The 15,810-nt window shown below is 38.2% G+C and overlaps 1 protein-coding gene across 2 annotated transcripts in view; it reads right to left on the bottom strand.

Annotated features, from left to right (window-relative positions):
• Positions 1–907: 907 nt before the first annotated feature.
• Positions 908–15,810, bottom strand: part of NCOR1 (nuclear receptor corepressor 1) — a 52,087-nt gene continuing 37,184 nt past the window's right edge. Inside the window, exons 28-47 of one of the 2 annotated variants that reach the window (XM_010175813.2) lie at positions 14,731–14,814; positions 13,969–14,225; positions 13,212–13,572; positions 12,453–12,677; positions 11,522–11,731; positions 10,703–10,852; positions 10,129–10,160; positions 9,987–10,074; positions 9,374–9,539; positions 8,967–9,103; positions 8,024–8,152; positions 7,290–7,447; positions 6,819–7,042; positions 6,255–6,387; positions 5,789–5,793; positions 5,481–5,623; positions 4,188–4,241; positions 2,835–3,056; positions 2,042–2,221; positions 908–1,811 (exon numbers count right to left, since the gene is read on the bottom strand). In XM_010175813.2, coding sequence (XP_010174115.1) covers positions 1,624–1,811; positions 2,042–2,221; positions 2,835–3,056; positions 4,188–4,241; positions 5,481–5,623; positions 5,789–5,793; positions 6,255–6,387; positions 6,819–7,042; positions 7,290–7,447; positions 8,024–8,152; positions 8,967–9,103; positions 9,374–9,539; positions 9,987–10,074; positions 10,129–10,160; positions 10,703–10,852; positions 11,522–11,731; positions 12,453–12,677; positions 13,212–13,572; positions 13,969–14,225; positions 14,731–14,814 — 3,146 coding nt within the window. In that variant the 3' untranslated portion in view covers positions 908–1,623. Of the gene's footprint in view, positions 1,812–2,041; positions 2,222–2,834; positions 3,057–4,187; positions 4,242–5,480; positions 5,624–5,788; positions 5,794–6,254; positions 6,388–6,818; positions 7,043–7,289; positions 7,448–8,023; positions 8,153–8,606; positions 9,104–9,373; positions 9,540–9,986; positions 10,075–10,128; positions 10,161–10,702; positions 10,853–11,521; positions 11,732–12,452; positions 12,678–13,211; positions 13,573–13,968; positions 14,226–14,730; positions 14,815–15,810 lie in introns of both variants that reach the window. The other variant, XM_010175811.2, reaches the window with a different exon arrangement.

Genomic DNA, 15,810 nt, shown 5'->3' with positions numbered 1-15,810 from the left:
TCAAGGCAAAGACTCTTGTCTGTCAATGAGATGCAAAAGCAGTTCGGAATCGGACAGACCATGCCACCCCCCAGCTCAGTGCTATCTGTAAATCAGTCCTTTTCCCCCAGAAGAATTAAATTTACTTCCTGAGGTCAGTGCAGCAAAAAATAAGATGCTCTTGAAGATGGATGTCAGGACACCCTGTGATGTCACTAGCTAGATGTATGTATACATGAGCTACAGGCATATCATAGCAGGCATCGATAGATGAATGATTAAGGAGACTCTCCTAGTACCATGTACAATTAAAAAAAAAAAAAATCTCACTCTAACAAGTATTGCACACTTCAGGAGTTAAGCTAAGCATTTGTAAGGACTTCCACCAAAAGCTTGCTTATAGGGCTAGGGATGGGGCTGCAGACTTTAAAATAATTATTACATCAAGATTTTAAAATCAGACTGAAGGAAGGTAAAAATCACAGTACCTATTTCAAACTGGTTGTAACAGAAGCCAAGTAGTTGACTCATGTGTTGCTCAATTATTCTATAAAAGCATTTTGTTTTATTTAAACTTGCAATGTAGAGGTTTTTCTTCTTAAAGGATTTATGAACCCACCCAGAGCCTCTGTTCAGATAAGCCATTTGCTGCAGTTCAATATGACAATAAAATTTAGTAGCCTGTTTTGACTGCATACAATGCAGAAACAGAAAACACTCAGATAGGCTTTTGGGGCACAATTAAAATTCCCAGTGTGCATAACAGTGAGGTATGCCTCCAGAAGCTGTTCTTCTTGTTTGTGGGGTTTGGGTTTGGTTTTTTTTTTGTTTGTTTTTTTGTTTTTTAAATCCTTTTAAAAATGAACCATAACATACCCATGCAATAATATTTCTGCAGTGTTGCTAAATAAAACGAACTGCACCAAAAATTTACAATGTGGCAGAATTTAAAATTCAAAAGAAATAGATCATCTTATTCCAGCGAACCGGACTATGTTAATGTACAGAATTCATTAAGGGGTCAGTCTTAAAAATCAACATTTTCACAAGAGCTTGAACACCACTGAGAAAAAGTGTGTCTAGGGAAAAAAAAAAGTTATATAAAAGCACAATGCCTGCAAGAAGTGGCACGGCATTAAATGGGCAATGATGCTAGGCTGGTTGGGAGGCTAGGGTAATGGTTAGGCTAGGCTGGTAGGGAGGCTAGGGTTATGAAGAGTACTCTACACTGGAGAAAATGCTTAAAAAAAAAAAAAAATTACAAAATGACCCCCAAAGTTTAGGCAATGATTTGAACATAAGTACACCAGATACTATAGCAAGGGAAAAAACACTGCAAAAAGTACTCTCTATTTACAGAAGAATGATTTAAAGACATTATGGTTTTCTTTACAAATAGATGTAGAACAGGAATAGTCCACATTTTTAAAAACTCTTTACATATTTATCTTTAGTAAGTCAACCTTCTTGATCATGATCCTCCAACACACAGCCTGTGCAGAAGGCATTTAACGGACTCTCCATCAATTCTTCATTGTGTGGCCCTTGCTCTCTTGGAAAGTCTCTATGGGCACAAGTCAAAAATAGATTTCTTTTTTTGACCCGCAAATTAAAAAAAAAAAAATAAAATAAAATCTGCATAGTTCAGTCATCGCTGTCAGACAGAGTCTCATATTGTGCTGAAAGCAGTGGTGCAGGCTCTCGCTCCCATATCCTGTTCTGTTGGTGAGTGGTTGCTTGGCTCATGGACGGTGGTGCACACGCAATGGATGTTGGTGGTGTACTGCTCAGCATCCTCATCGTCAACGGGTTGTAAGGAAATTGTGTTGAACCTGAATCAAAGAGAGTTTCCCCGAGTCAAAAACATGAGCTGTTCTACAGGACGTGTATCTGAAAGATAGTCTGGTTTTGGTTGGGACAACTAGCAGAAAATCTGTTTCAGAAAATCCTCCTTTGCTGTAAACTTTTGACCAACATACCAGCATGGTGGTATGTCTACACCTGACCTTTCTACAGATAATCTCATCTGGTTTCTTAAATTTGAAAGAAATCCATTTCTCACCTGTTGATGAAGGCCTGTCTTCCCAGGCCCACACTGGAGTCTGTCTGTGGTAGTCCCCTTCTGAATGTACAGATGAGACAGAAGAAGGTCTTTCAGTTCCCAAATATCCCTGTCCAGGAATCGGAGACTTAGACTTCCTGCTGTTTGACTTGCCGATTAGCTTCTGCTTGCTGACTCCCCCTCCTGGAAACAGAAAGGACAGGTTTTACAAAAATATGACAAACTGCTGCATTTTAGCCTCTGTATGTTTGTTTCTGTAAATTATCACATAGCAGCAAACAGGAGTTTCACACTGCTGCCTTCTGGAATGCTGATTTACTACAATTAGTGGCCATATGGGCTAGTCTTCTAACACACTATTGCTAGAAAATCCCTATTCTTATCACTACGGAGCTGTATTTCCATTTTTAGGAAGGGAAATGTTTTCAAGCTAGTTCCCACTGTCACGTGTTCCTTATAGATGATGTACTACACATGCATTTTCATCAAACCACTGAGGGGCTTCAGGTATCTAATATGCCTTGTTATCTCTTTCCCATTCCATCGGTGTTGTCATTCTCCAAGAAATACCAGGTAATGCTCCTGCAGTCTATCTAATATGCCTTGTTATCTCTTTCCCATTTCAACCAGCACCATTTTGAAAGCCAAGAACAGTAGAGGGAATGGAAACACCACCTCTATTATCACTTCCAGAGGAAAGACAGTGATTTTCAATGACATCAAGTTTATTCAAACCCTTAATTTATTTTTTTCCTTTAAGACCATGAAATATTTGGGAGTTACAATACCTCACCTGAATTTGGTGATGGATTAGCTTCTTCCCTACGCGTCTCATTACTTGCTGATACTGCAGCACTGGAACTGCCAGGTGCTACTGCAATGGACTGTGACATTACAACTCCGTGCTCCTCACTCTTGTCATCAAAGTTTCCCATCAATGCTTTCCTAATAATGTCTTCCAGACCCAGATTACTGGCAGGATCTGCAAAGGAATGACCCCTAGAACTGACTGCACCTGGGACATAAAAGAAAACATACAGGGAAAGGTGGGAGGGGAGGCAAAAAAAAAAAAATAATGTATCTCAGAGAAATTACAAAGGGATATGGGAAAAGATTTGAGAGAAAGAGGCAAAAAGGTGGGGAAAAAAACAAAGATGAGATTTTTTTTTTTTAAATGCAAAGCTACATGCTCCAAAGCAGCTCACAATGGCTACGAGTTAGACATACCAGCAAACACTGAAGAGCTGTGTCAGTAGTGCCACTGAATGTCAGACTCTTTGCAAGAGGGTAAGTTTTACTGGTTGTTTTATTGTTTTTTTTTATAAAATAGCAAAGGAGGCTGAGCATGCTGATTGTGATAGCATATTAAGTAAAACTGCAGCTATTATTCAGTTGTAAGAGAAGAGACCAGAAGAATATTTCTCTCATTAACGACCCACACTAGTTTGTCTTATGAAATATTATATGTGGCAAATATTTATTCCAAAAGCTTGTCTTCCATCTATATTAATGGAGATCAGTAGTTTCTCCATTTAAAAGACAGAATCACTGTACCAGAAGAGGCAGTGACTGGCCAAAATAACATAAAGTGCATCTGTCCTACAACTCAAGATTCAGCTCTAGCAGTTCTTATGACTCATGTTTCAGTTCAATTCTCTGCCTCACTTTCCTCTTTAACACAGCAAAAGTATAAGTTATATTTAATTTCCTCATCTCATAGAAAGTTGGTGGGTTTCATTAGGTATTTATCATAGGGAAAAAAAATCAGTAAGTATTTTAAATACCCCAGTTTCTAAAGGAAATTGCATTTGATAATCTAAGCTCAAGTTTTGTTGCACTACGCTGTATTTAAATTCTATTTAAGTGAGATACTAAGCAATTTCATGACTTCTACCTCTGTGTAAGATTTGCAGAGCACACAGAAATAAATCATTTTTTCTTAAGTTCCCATCTAAATATTTTCTGAAACCTCCTTTGGTCATTTTACTTTTCCCTATGATACAGAAAACAAATTTTCATGTAGGATATTACCTTTTAAATTTTCATCATCTTCCTCATTTACTGGACTCCCCAAAATGTAGAAGTGAAAGATACTGCATATAGTTTACTTTTTCTGAAACATATGTTCTTTTCTTGAAAAACTTACCTGAGGTAGTGACTGCTGGCAAATTGAATATTTCAGTGCCTGGCTGAGCAGTTGCTGCAATTAAAACACATAATTTCATTGAGTTTTCCAGTACTGATCATCACTACAAGCGATCACCACTAGTCCTAATGCACAAGGTGTAATTACTTTGAGCTATTTTCAATGTTCTCTTTGTTCTTTCTCAATCTTTTAAGATGAATGTGCATCCATGTCTTTCTCAGGAAAATTATCCATACCGGAGTAAAAATATCTTACATGGTCATGGCTAGCCTTCTTTTAAGGATGTTACTTCAGCAAGCTGACTGGCTTTTTGAATTTTCATAATTATGTACTTTAAAATGCAAAGCTGCATGTGATTTGCTAAATACAAATTGTAACATATGAACCTTACAGACTGAGTATTTGTATGTATTAAAAAGAAATAAATGCCAATGGCTAAAACACCTTCTCCCTCACATTACCTATATTATGTCCAGTTTGAGAATAAAGATTTTAAACCATAACACTGAATTCAATATATAAATTAAAATATTATTGGCAGCAGTGGGAAGTGTGCTTGTATGCCAAGCATGCACACGAAATTTTCAACAGAGCAAAATCTATCCTGCACACAATGGGGATCCAATAAAAACAATACTGCAGCCCTTACTGACACAGCCTTTTCCCCAGAAAGAGATTTGATTCGTTGCTCAATGCAAGAACATTTACTCTCTGTTAGGTACCGAGCTCACAAACAGCTGAAACTCTCGTTACTGATAATTTTGATACAAAATTCTGTTAAGGTTTCTAAGAGAAAAACAAAAGTATAATTCTAGTGTCATATTCCTGCATGTCAGTATCCATTACTGAAGCTATATTAAAATGTCTTATTAACAGTCATAACGGCCAAGAAAACAAAAAACATTGTTTCTAGACACCTTTCCAAAAAGGAAAACATGTAATAGTTAATGTTGATACAAAGCATACTACTAGACACAAAGTTAACTAGAATAATGTCAGGTTTTAACAACTCTGTTACATGTTTTTCCATGATTTTCATGAATGATTTCCATCTCTCAAATAAGATGTTAAAAAGCTTCAGTGTGACAGTCCTACATACACCAGCATTTTAAAAGAAAAATCTATCAATCTTCCAGTTCTTTGGTCATAAATTATTATACATGTGTTTTTATATTCATAGATTTATATTAATTCACATGTTAGTTGAAACTTATTCAGGTCAGGACATCTGTGGATGGCAGTCATATAAAGCTTAAGCTGGAACAATGCAGTGAAAAGGCAAGTCCTGCATACCCATGTCAGAGTCACCTCCACCAGATGAGTTCAGCTTTCGAAATATCTCCTGTTTCTTGGATTTGACCATTGGTGAAGTGTTCTCAAGTTTGGTGAAAAACGAAGGCAGGTAGCTCATACTACCTGGAGAGCGAGAGTCAGTCCTGCCAAGACCAACATATGTCAAAGAGAGAGAACATTTTTCAAGATTTACATTTAAATCTTTCCCAAAGCAGTCAGGCAGAAACCACCAACATTCATATGAGCTTTAAGACTCTTTCCTCAGCCTGTTTTCTGGGGACCAGACAAATGTAATGACTCTCCAGAACCTCTGCTTTATCCAAGTAACACACGTTTAAGATTCTACAGCTCACAGAAAAAGTGACCATGTCCTTGTCTGTGCTGCAGAGTGGTAGAGATGATGCTCTTACAAATCATCTCAGGGGTTTCAGAATCCCTGAAATTCTAACATTCTAGGAAGTGGACCTTTCCTGAAAACCATTTTATTTTTATAGAACTGGCAACCAGGAGGAGTTGTGTTATGTTTTCTATCAGATATGACGTAGAACACACTGCTTGCACCAAGAAACTTAAGACAGAACACATACAGACAATTTTTCACTCAGGCTTCCCAAAGCATCTCCCAAGTAGCAAGTTTTGAAGGCTAGTGGCAAAAGGATCAACAGTGATTAACAACTTGCCTGTGGTACCAGAGGAAGATTGCTTAAATTGCTCTTTAATAAAGATACTGTTTGCAGCACAAAGATCCAGAATAGTGGTTTTAAAATTTTACACTTCAGCAGGCTCAGTTCTTTGGGAAAGCAAAATAACATTTTCCTGTTTCTCATGTACAACCGGGACCTGAGGTGGCGAAATTGGCTCATAGGGCTCTGAAGAGACATGACTCCTCTCTGGAGATTTTCCAGGTCTGCATCCATAATTCAGAGACAGATAAGTACTCTTAATGCATGTAATTTAGCAGTTAACACATGTAATTGCATTACAGTTGTTACATAACAACTTATGTCTAGTTATATGTTACATAATTTAGTAGGCTTGGTGATCTCAAAAAGATGACTTTGAATTGTTCATAATGACTCTGATAAGTTCTAAGTAATTAAACGTCTTCACCCCTCTAAAGACTGGAAATTAAATGTAAGAAGTGAAGGGAAAACAATTATAAGCCACATTATAGAGCCAAGCAATTGTCAAAAACAGTGCAAGACAGATGTTGCCTAAAAATAGACCAAAAGATATCTCTACTTCTGATCCACATCAAGATTACGGTGCTATTTTTTTAAATAAATATCATATTTGGACATTAATTAAATTTGCAGTTAAACTGAATACATGCATTACCTTCCCCTGGATTTGTCAGACAGATTTTCAGGTGACACTCTAGCACCTGGCCGCTGATGGTGGACAGACTGTGATTGTGCCTCAGGGCTGTAGCGATTCGATGTCTTTGCCCGGGTAGCAACAGGCGTTGGAGCAGGGGTGGAATTCTGGAATGTAGTGGTGGGAGGCTGCAAAGAGGTCTGAGAAGCTGCTTGGTTTCTAGCAAAGTCTTGTGTTATAATTTGCTGATTGTGGCCAAAAAAAATAGAAAAGAGATCTTGGTCAGACATTGGCCAGAGTGTACATATTGATAAACTACATGAATATGAGACCGACTGCAACAAATGAGATGATTGCAAGTTCAGACACATTGTTGTATAATATCCTCAAGTAAAACTAATAATTATAGAATTGGTATTACATTCCAAAATGTGTTTTCATCATGAAAATACAACTTTTCACATCTGAAAAGATGCATGCAAATAAACCTACACAGATGTGATCAGCAAGGGTGATAAGTCGATGGGTCCTGGGCACATGTGCCATCCCTTCTGCTTGGGAAGAGGGAGGTGGAGGTTGTTGGGGTGAAGGGGGTTCCTGTTGTGTCCTGTAGCGGTGAATCGGCCCCTCATATTGCCTGTTTGGATCATCTAGTTGAAGAAGAAAAGGTCAGTCTGTTAAGATGGCATTACTGAAGCTTCAAGGTTTGAAAGTTCTGTGCTTACAAATTTAAAAGATGAGGTGTTTTTGCATTAGATTTTAGGTATCCTTTTGATGACCACCTTTTTTCCCCTCTATATACAGACCCTATAATTTAGAACAGATAAATAAAGCTTCATTCCACAATGCAAGTGAATTTCAGCTCATTTCTCAGCTGTAAACTGCACTGTGACAATTTGAGCTTTACTAGTAGGTAAAAAATGTGGGGCATCAACACTAATATGCAGTAATTTTAAATAGTATTTTGAAAATAAATTTCTTATTAAATCAGCTACACTGTAACGTAGAGGAACTGTTTAATGCTGAATATCAGTTCCAACACATTTGCTCTGGTTTTTCCACAGATCACTGCAACATGCTTCCAACAGAAGTTTCTGAAAAGTTAAGAAAGTGGTAAGCAGTCACTTAAAGATTCCCGAGATATTTCAACTGTATTACAAGTTCATGGAGATGGTTAACACAAGCAAGATAGTTGTGAGAATATTTGAATATGCAGATGAACTTACTCTCTGCCTGGCTTGGTTTAGGTGTCTCTTGTGGATAAGGCTGTAGCTTTTCTTGAGTAGGTACAGGTGAATTTGCAGGGCTAATCACCTCAATGGCATCTCCAGGAGCTTCGTATCGGTGGGAGGATACTGAATATCAAGCAAAGGTTGTGGAATACAGTGTAAATATCACAGCAAATTTTTGTTGCCTATACACAGCAACACTAGCACTTCCATTAAAATGACACCAGTGAAATGAAAGTCAAAACATTGTCCTTTTCTCATTATAACCATGGTGATATAAATAGTTCCACAAAACAGTGTTCCACTGTAAATCAAGTAATTTTAGGTTTCCTGACTTCTGATAAGGTTAGTTGTCTTATCCTGCATTTCATGTTGTAGCACTGAATCTGAATAAGCGAACAACTCTGATTTTGCAGGAACCTTGAGTCACTATATGCAAAAACTGTACTTGTCTATGAAGTGTTTCTACCATGCAGAGCTGAATATTTAACACTAAACATCAGAATCATTTCACATCTTATTATTTCCCTAAAAGGCTAAGAGAGGCAGCAAAGAAGTAGATAGTTACTAAGATACGTACAACTACTGGAAGAATCTGAACTTTGAGAGCCCCTATCTCGTGCATCCTTGTCTGAAGCAATCTGTCGAGTGATGATCACATCTATGAAGTTAGCAGCAGTAATTGTGGTCTTTCCTCGAGTCCTCAGCTCTTCCTCGTACCTGGATTTAGGAGGAGGTCCTTTCTCTTTACCAGCCTCTGAATAGACTACTGATGAAGACTGTCCCTGGGACTTGCCACCAGAAAAATTTGCAGATGTATAGGGGCACTGGACAGGCCTCTTTTCTACCTCCAGTGCCTTCTGTTCCATCTGCTGCTGTTCAGTAACCACAGCTGACCGGCGTCCCATATTCTCTTCTATCCTGGTTCCTTCGTGCTTGTTCTCTTTTGCTTTGGAAACTTCCATCTGAGGAGCAGAGGCTGCAGCATCTACTAGTGCTGCAAGGGCATCAGCAGCAGTATTGTAACGGGAAGCTGGCAACCCTTGAGTAATAGAGGGAGCTCCAGGGGTGAGCTGCCTGTTGGCAAACATTCAATATTCTGAATTATATTACATGAAAAAAAGAACTAGAGCCACATCATACACACAACAAAGGAAAGCTTTTCTGACATTAATTTCTATCCAAACTGGACTGGTGAAAATGCATTGGATTATTTTTGATAAATCCAAGAGCAATCAGATAATGGTATATCCTCATCTTGTAGTATTTTCTTCAGGCTAAATGCACGTTTTAATAAGCTCAAATATTAGAACAGATATCTCTGCAACAGCAACTTATAAAACATACATGATACGTAGCTGAGCAGCAGGATCCAAAGGTGTGATTACACTTGTCCCATTGGTTCCTTGAAAAATACTAGGCCTTTGCTGAAGTATGTTTTCCTGGCTTCTGACTGAAGGGGACGGGGACCGAACATATCCATGACTGCCAGGTCTGCCAGGCTGCTCTGTACCTGCAGAACATAGAGCAGAGGAGAACAAACAAAATATATATATAAATCACTCTTATAACAATGCAGAACTATGTTATCAATGCTGTCTCCTCCACATCCTTTCCCACTTGACTCCACCACTCTAGATGTGACTGTATTAAGGGTTTTAATGGTTGCATTCTGTTTACAATGCTCAAAATGACATGCAAGTTGTGCTAGTGATAACTGGGATTCACACCATTCCCTGGGTACTACATTGTCACAAAAGAAAGATCAAGAAACCTGATACTTGCAGAAGTTGCAACTATGACCAGACCTGCTAGGTGATAGGAACCTGCCTTAAGTGCAGACTAAAACCAAACTGTGTAATGTGCTGTTAATAAGCTGCAGGTTGCTAACAGTGGCTCTAGAACACGAGCAGTTACAGTCTAGAAGACAATTGATGCAAATGTAGCAATGTGCACTCACCTGGTCGAAGATAAAGCTCAGCAGGGACTGAAGCGATTCTCTCCCTCTCCCGCTCTCGTTCTCTTTCCCGCTCTCGCTCACGTTCCCTCTCCCTTTCCCGTTCCTTCTCCCTCTCCCTTTCCCGTTCCCTTTCAGCATTTGCAGCTGCAGAAGCTGCCAGGTGTGTAGGGTGTCCTGGAAGGTCCACAAGATAAAAATGAAGTGACAAAAAGGGATACTCAATCATAATTTGAAGTAAACACTGGCCAATATATTTTGCCATCCACTTATAGCAAAAATTTCCCAAATACGTTTTCATTCCACTCAAAACTATCCACTTATCTAGGAAAACAAAAGCTTAACAGACAGTGACAGTGGAAGGCTCAACAGCTTTTGACTAAAGTGGTTTCTATACAGTTGGAAATTAAATAGCTTCTAGACCCAAATTCCACCCTTGAACATGTTATACAAGATTAGTGAAATCGTAATCAAATGACTACAAATAAAGACCTGACAGAATGAGGCAAATTCTGAATTTGTCAGCGCTCCTTCAGCTGCTAATGGAATTATAAAGGATAGCATTAAGAAAACCTTTGCTATCCAAGTGAGGAGTGCATGCAAAAAGCATTGCCTGAGACAACATCAAAACGTGATATTAACGGAAGCTAAATAAAGATGGTCAATTATCTCACCACGTCAGACGCCCAGAGATGTCACCAAATCGTAAGGGCTCTTACCTGGTGACAAAGAAGCAGGATTGTAGGGCCTGGGAGGGAACGTGAGCTGGGTACCAGGGATATACGTGATTCTTTCCATGGGTGGTGTACTTGTTCCTCCAGGATGAGGCACTAAGATAGTAGGAGCCATATTGTTCAGGTCAATAATTCCTGTTAGGAGATGACACACATAAGAACAGCCATTCATGGACAGACAGACCAAGGGTCCAGATGTTATATACTCTGTTCATTGGTAATGATCAATCTTACATTTAACTTGTCAAGGTTTCCATGTTTTTTGTTTGAAGAGTTACACTTTTGAGAGATATCTTAACTTTCAGTAGCTCCTTCCTCCTCCTGTTAAACGTCCAGACTGATTTAGACTTTTCCCCACCCTACAACAGGCCATTTACTAACTCTCTAACATAACATCTTTAAACAATCACCCTGTTTCCCAAAAACCTTACCCTTTTAGCTGTTGCTTTTATTTTCAAGAAGCTCTCATTGTGATAGAATTCTCTTTTCTGAAGTTTGACAATGAGTTAAATATGCATCTGAATATCGATTTAAGCTGACAAAAACCAGTCTAGATTCTTGAACACAAATTAGTCTTACAGACTTCCCTTTAACAATATTGATTACATAGTTTTCCTTTACATCCACAAAAGCCAGTTCAATGCATGACAACTCATTTGCAAACACATCTAGACATACACACTTGCATGCTTACATACAAACACTTATTTATAAGCAGCAACAAAACAAAAAAACCCAATCAACCAAACCACACCACATATCCAAAAGACACTTTAAAGAAAATCAGAAAAAACACAGGCATACCTCTTGCTCCTGCATATGGGAGAGCTAAAGTCTGCTCTCTAGGAGATAATCCCCTCGTTACATCAGGACGTAAATTGACTTGCATCTGCTGTGAGGTAATGTAGTCGTTCAGGATTGTCTGTCGTGTGTTCTCCATTGCGTAAAGCTGATACTGACTTGGGTAGCCTGGGGTGGGCGAGAGCTGCCTTTGGAACAGGTAAGCAGCAGCAGCTGAGAGTGAAGGAGGGGGGAAAAAAGATTTAGGAAGCAGTATGGGTGATATCAAATGAAAGTTTCAGATGTTCATATAGCTTCAATGAGAAGTGCTATCAATTCTCTCTAGCCAGTGACAAATGAATTAAAATAGCATTTTAATACTGATGTTTTGTTGAATTTATGCACTGCATACGGACAGGAAAAGATAAATAATCCAGATTGCAGATATACATTAGAGATTTGATTAAAAATATAAATCCTGAAGTTCTGAAGATGTAAAGGGCTGAAAGTTAAAATGCCTCACAGAAGCAGACTGATGGATAGGTTAAAAGGAAGTCTACTGTATTTACTATCACTGGGGATAACCTGATAATCCCTCAGTGAAAATGCATCAGTCCAGAACAGAGGGGTCCTGATTGCACTTTAATGCTCTAGCATCTTCCACATCCTTCTTGGCATAGCTTTCCTGAAAGCTTTTAATATCTTTCACAAATACTTCTCTAAAAATACTGTCTGAACTTTTTAACAAAACAGAAGCAATCTGGCAGCTTCTAAAAGAAATTTACAGTATTATACAATATTTGCCAAGTTTCCTGGTTAGATATTAAAAACCCCACTAACCTCTTATAAATTATACCTGGGCATTGATAATTGCCTTTTAAAGGTACCTTTTCTGTGCATCAAAGCATACAATATTTCTAAAACTAAAACCAAATCCCAACACAAACATATTTACCAGGATCCAGAGCCCTGTGAAATGGCATAGCAGGATCTAAATGAGGAGGCAGGTGACTCCTATAGACTTCAGGAGTTGCTCCTCTGTGATGAGGGTCAAAAGGACTGTGAGCCACTACAGGATCAACCCCTGGGACTGGAGATTTTGCTGGCACACTCTCCCTCTGTGTTGGAGTCAGTGTGTTTTTCCTTTCATGATTTGCTGACTTCCCAGAAGATATTCCAGCTAAAAACAATGAAAAACCCAAATTAATAAAATGCATATTTTTCAATAGAAAATTCAGCTGTAAGTATACACTGGCTCCCAAGGAATGTTCTAGAGGATCCTGCAATCTGATACAATAAATCACAAAGAATATTTTATATCACAAACCATTTCTGGTGAAAAATCTAAATCCTAAAATTAAGACTGCTTACAGTTCACCATATTATCTTCCTCATCTAGATACCTCTATAATTCAGGAATAGCTTCTGCTCTTAAAACATTACCCTTGTAGGCAACACTTCCAACATGATCCATAATCAAATGCAAATTGAGACAGAATTGCCTTCCCACCTCCATGTTACAATATGGCAGATTTTCATTTTCTTATTTCAATTAACAGCTTACAGCCTTCTAAAATTCCTCCTAGCCACCCTCCAAATTGAAAGAAGCCATTAGAATTTAAAAAAAAAGTAAAATGGATTACAGAAACCAGTTTAAAAGTTTAAAGTTAAATTATTAAAACTTCTTGTCTTATTCTGGATAGGAATAACATACCCTCACTAACTCTATTCATCATAGGTGAACTCCTGGACATTGGGCTCTGATAGTTCACAGGTGTCCTCCGAGCATTGGTATCATCATAAATCCCAGGGCTCAGCTGTGATTTGGGAGTTTCATGAAGAGTTGACCTGAGAACAGAGGGACCAGAGCTGACTACTGACGTGTGCCGGGAACGTACTGCATCCCCGGTCTTCACATCTTCATATTTTCCTCGCTCCACCACCTTCACGTTTTCTGGCACCATTTCCAGCTGAGGCATTCCACGGGGTAGCTTGCTTGGTCCAGTGATTAAAGATTTTACATTGTGTTTGATGGCAGACTGGCCAGAGTTGCTTTCATATTTTATGGGTGTGCCCTGAAAAGGAGAAAAAGATCTGGTAAAGTTACCCTGCTAATGGCTCATTCATGCTAAAAATCCCCAACAAAACAAACAAAAAAACCCCCCAACAAAACCAAAATCACATTGCTGACATTGTAGTTCATTCCTTCTATCACAATAGTACCAAATGCAACTGGATCTTAATGGTTGCTACTTGTCAATTCTCTCACATTTGCTTGTGAGTGTGTTCCCTAAAGGTTAAATACCAGGATTTTTCTAAGACATAGAAAATATTTCTAAGCTTAGTGAGTAGCTTTCTTAAAAGAAAACAAACCCTGTCCCCACAATTTGTCATTATTAATAAATCCTGATTTGATTCACTACTGAGTCTGTAAGCAACTATATGTGCCCAGTAGTGCTTTTTTTATTTACCTGAGATATGGAGCCTTCTATGATTGGCCTGGTCGTCTGCACCATTTCAGGAGTCTTGCGGCTCTCCTGGCTTAATAGGTCCTGTCTTGGGATTTCATGGATGGAACGACCCATTTCTTTTATAGTAGTGACTCCATCATATGGTTTCCCCTTAGTAATGGCTCCTTCAAATGTCCTTATGGGAGGTGACTCTCTCTTAATTTGTTTAGGGTATTTCAAGCCTTCTTCAAAACTTTCAGCTGTTGCTCTTGGTGTGCCTTTTATAGACAAAAAGAGTCACATCACTGCTAATAATAATTATTAAGTCTCTTTTCTCATAAACAGCTAACTACCTATCATAACACTGGAATTTTGGTTTGCTATTCAGAAGACTAAAAAATTTCCACAAAAATAACACTGACAAACATTCAATTTATTACTGAAAGCATCCCAAGTTATTTCAGATGCTGAAATAAAAGCAATAGCATACATCTTCAGTGGTCTGGGGAATTGTTAGCGTTCATTAAAAAAAAAGAAAGAATAAAGTGCTAATTACTAAATATTCATATTAAAAAGTTTCCCAAAAATAAAAAAAAGCTACATTTACACTCTAGCTTTGTATACAGCACATCTAAAAGCTGCTGATTTATGCTCTGAAAACATGTTTAATATATATTTAACAGAGCTACCATTGCTAATGACAGTTTTAAGGTTTAGAAATTCACATTTTTGAGGATGTAATTAATGCTTGCCTTCTAACCTTCTAAACCTGCAATACTTTACCTTGCATTATAGAGCCAGACAACACTGTTCTCTCTTTTAGTTCAGCATGTGGGCTACCCCTAGGCAGTGCACGGCATATTAAACCTAAAAGTCAAATGAACATAATTTAGAGAATTAAACAAGTGTTAAAAAAAAAGCCCCCAAAACAAAACCCCTCCTCCTTCTTATATACATTACAGATATTATCTGTACCAAGGTAGTGCCCAGAGGGCCCAGCTTCAGTACCCTAGTCATTGTATCAACATGTTATAAACACTATCCTGCCCTAAAAAAAAAAAAAAAAGTATCTTTCAGTTCAAGTATTCATGCTATTACATTGTTGCAAGTTTTAACATATTTACAAAACAGAAGGTATTTTTTATAATTAAGCTTAACTCTTGTCCTAAAAGCGGTCACTGCTCTCACACGCCACTTCAGTTTCCTTACCTAGTAAAAAAATTTGTTCAGGATGGGAAGTGTAACAAAAAGAACACAACACCCCAAAATATAGTTCAGCATCCTCCAAATTAATCACAGCTCATATTGAATCACCTGGGGAGATGTGAATTTAACTGTTCCTACAGTAGGAATCTAAATCAAACCGCCAAAGAACTCACAATTTTCCACAGTTTGAGAATAGGCGTCAGAGTGATGAGAGACAGCATAAAAGTATCAGAGTAGCTTCTCATACACCAAAAAAGCCCAAAGATGAGCCGAATGCATCAGCAACTTGAAGGCAACACTGAATTTCTATATACAGTCTAGAAATCTCTCATTCATACTGTTCCAACTGATGAAAATGTACACAAAACAGCCCTTAAGGGCTATCCAAAGATGGGACAACATGCATTTTAGGAGTAAGGCTCCAGAGTTTAGACATGAAACACTTTCTTGTGTTTATATTTTTAAAAAACAAACAGAAAAGTTATATAATGGCCTGACTTGACCTTTGCAGTCTTAGTTTGATTACAGTTTATTAAATCAAAATAATACTAGGGATGCCCTGAAGCAGGACACAGCAGCTGCACAAGTCTTCTGCTTGGCATAATTGCAGAGATTTATTTCAGGAATGCAAAAGGTCACGCCAGTGTGTCACCCAGT

This window comes from Antrostomus carolinensis, unplaced genomic scaffold (genome assembly GCF_000700745.2).
Source record: "Antrostomus carolinensis isolate BGI_N321 unplaced genomic scaffold, ASM70074v2 scaffold14809, whole genome shotgun sequence".
NCBI lineage: Eukaryota > Metazoa > Chordata > Aves > Caprimulgiformes > Caprimulgidae > Antrostomus > Antrostomus carolinensis.
This window is presented reverse-complemented; position numbering and strand designations above follow the sequence as displayed.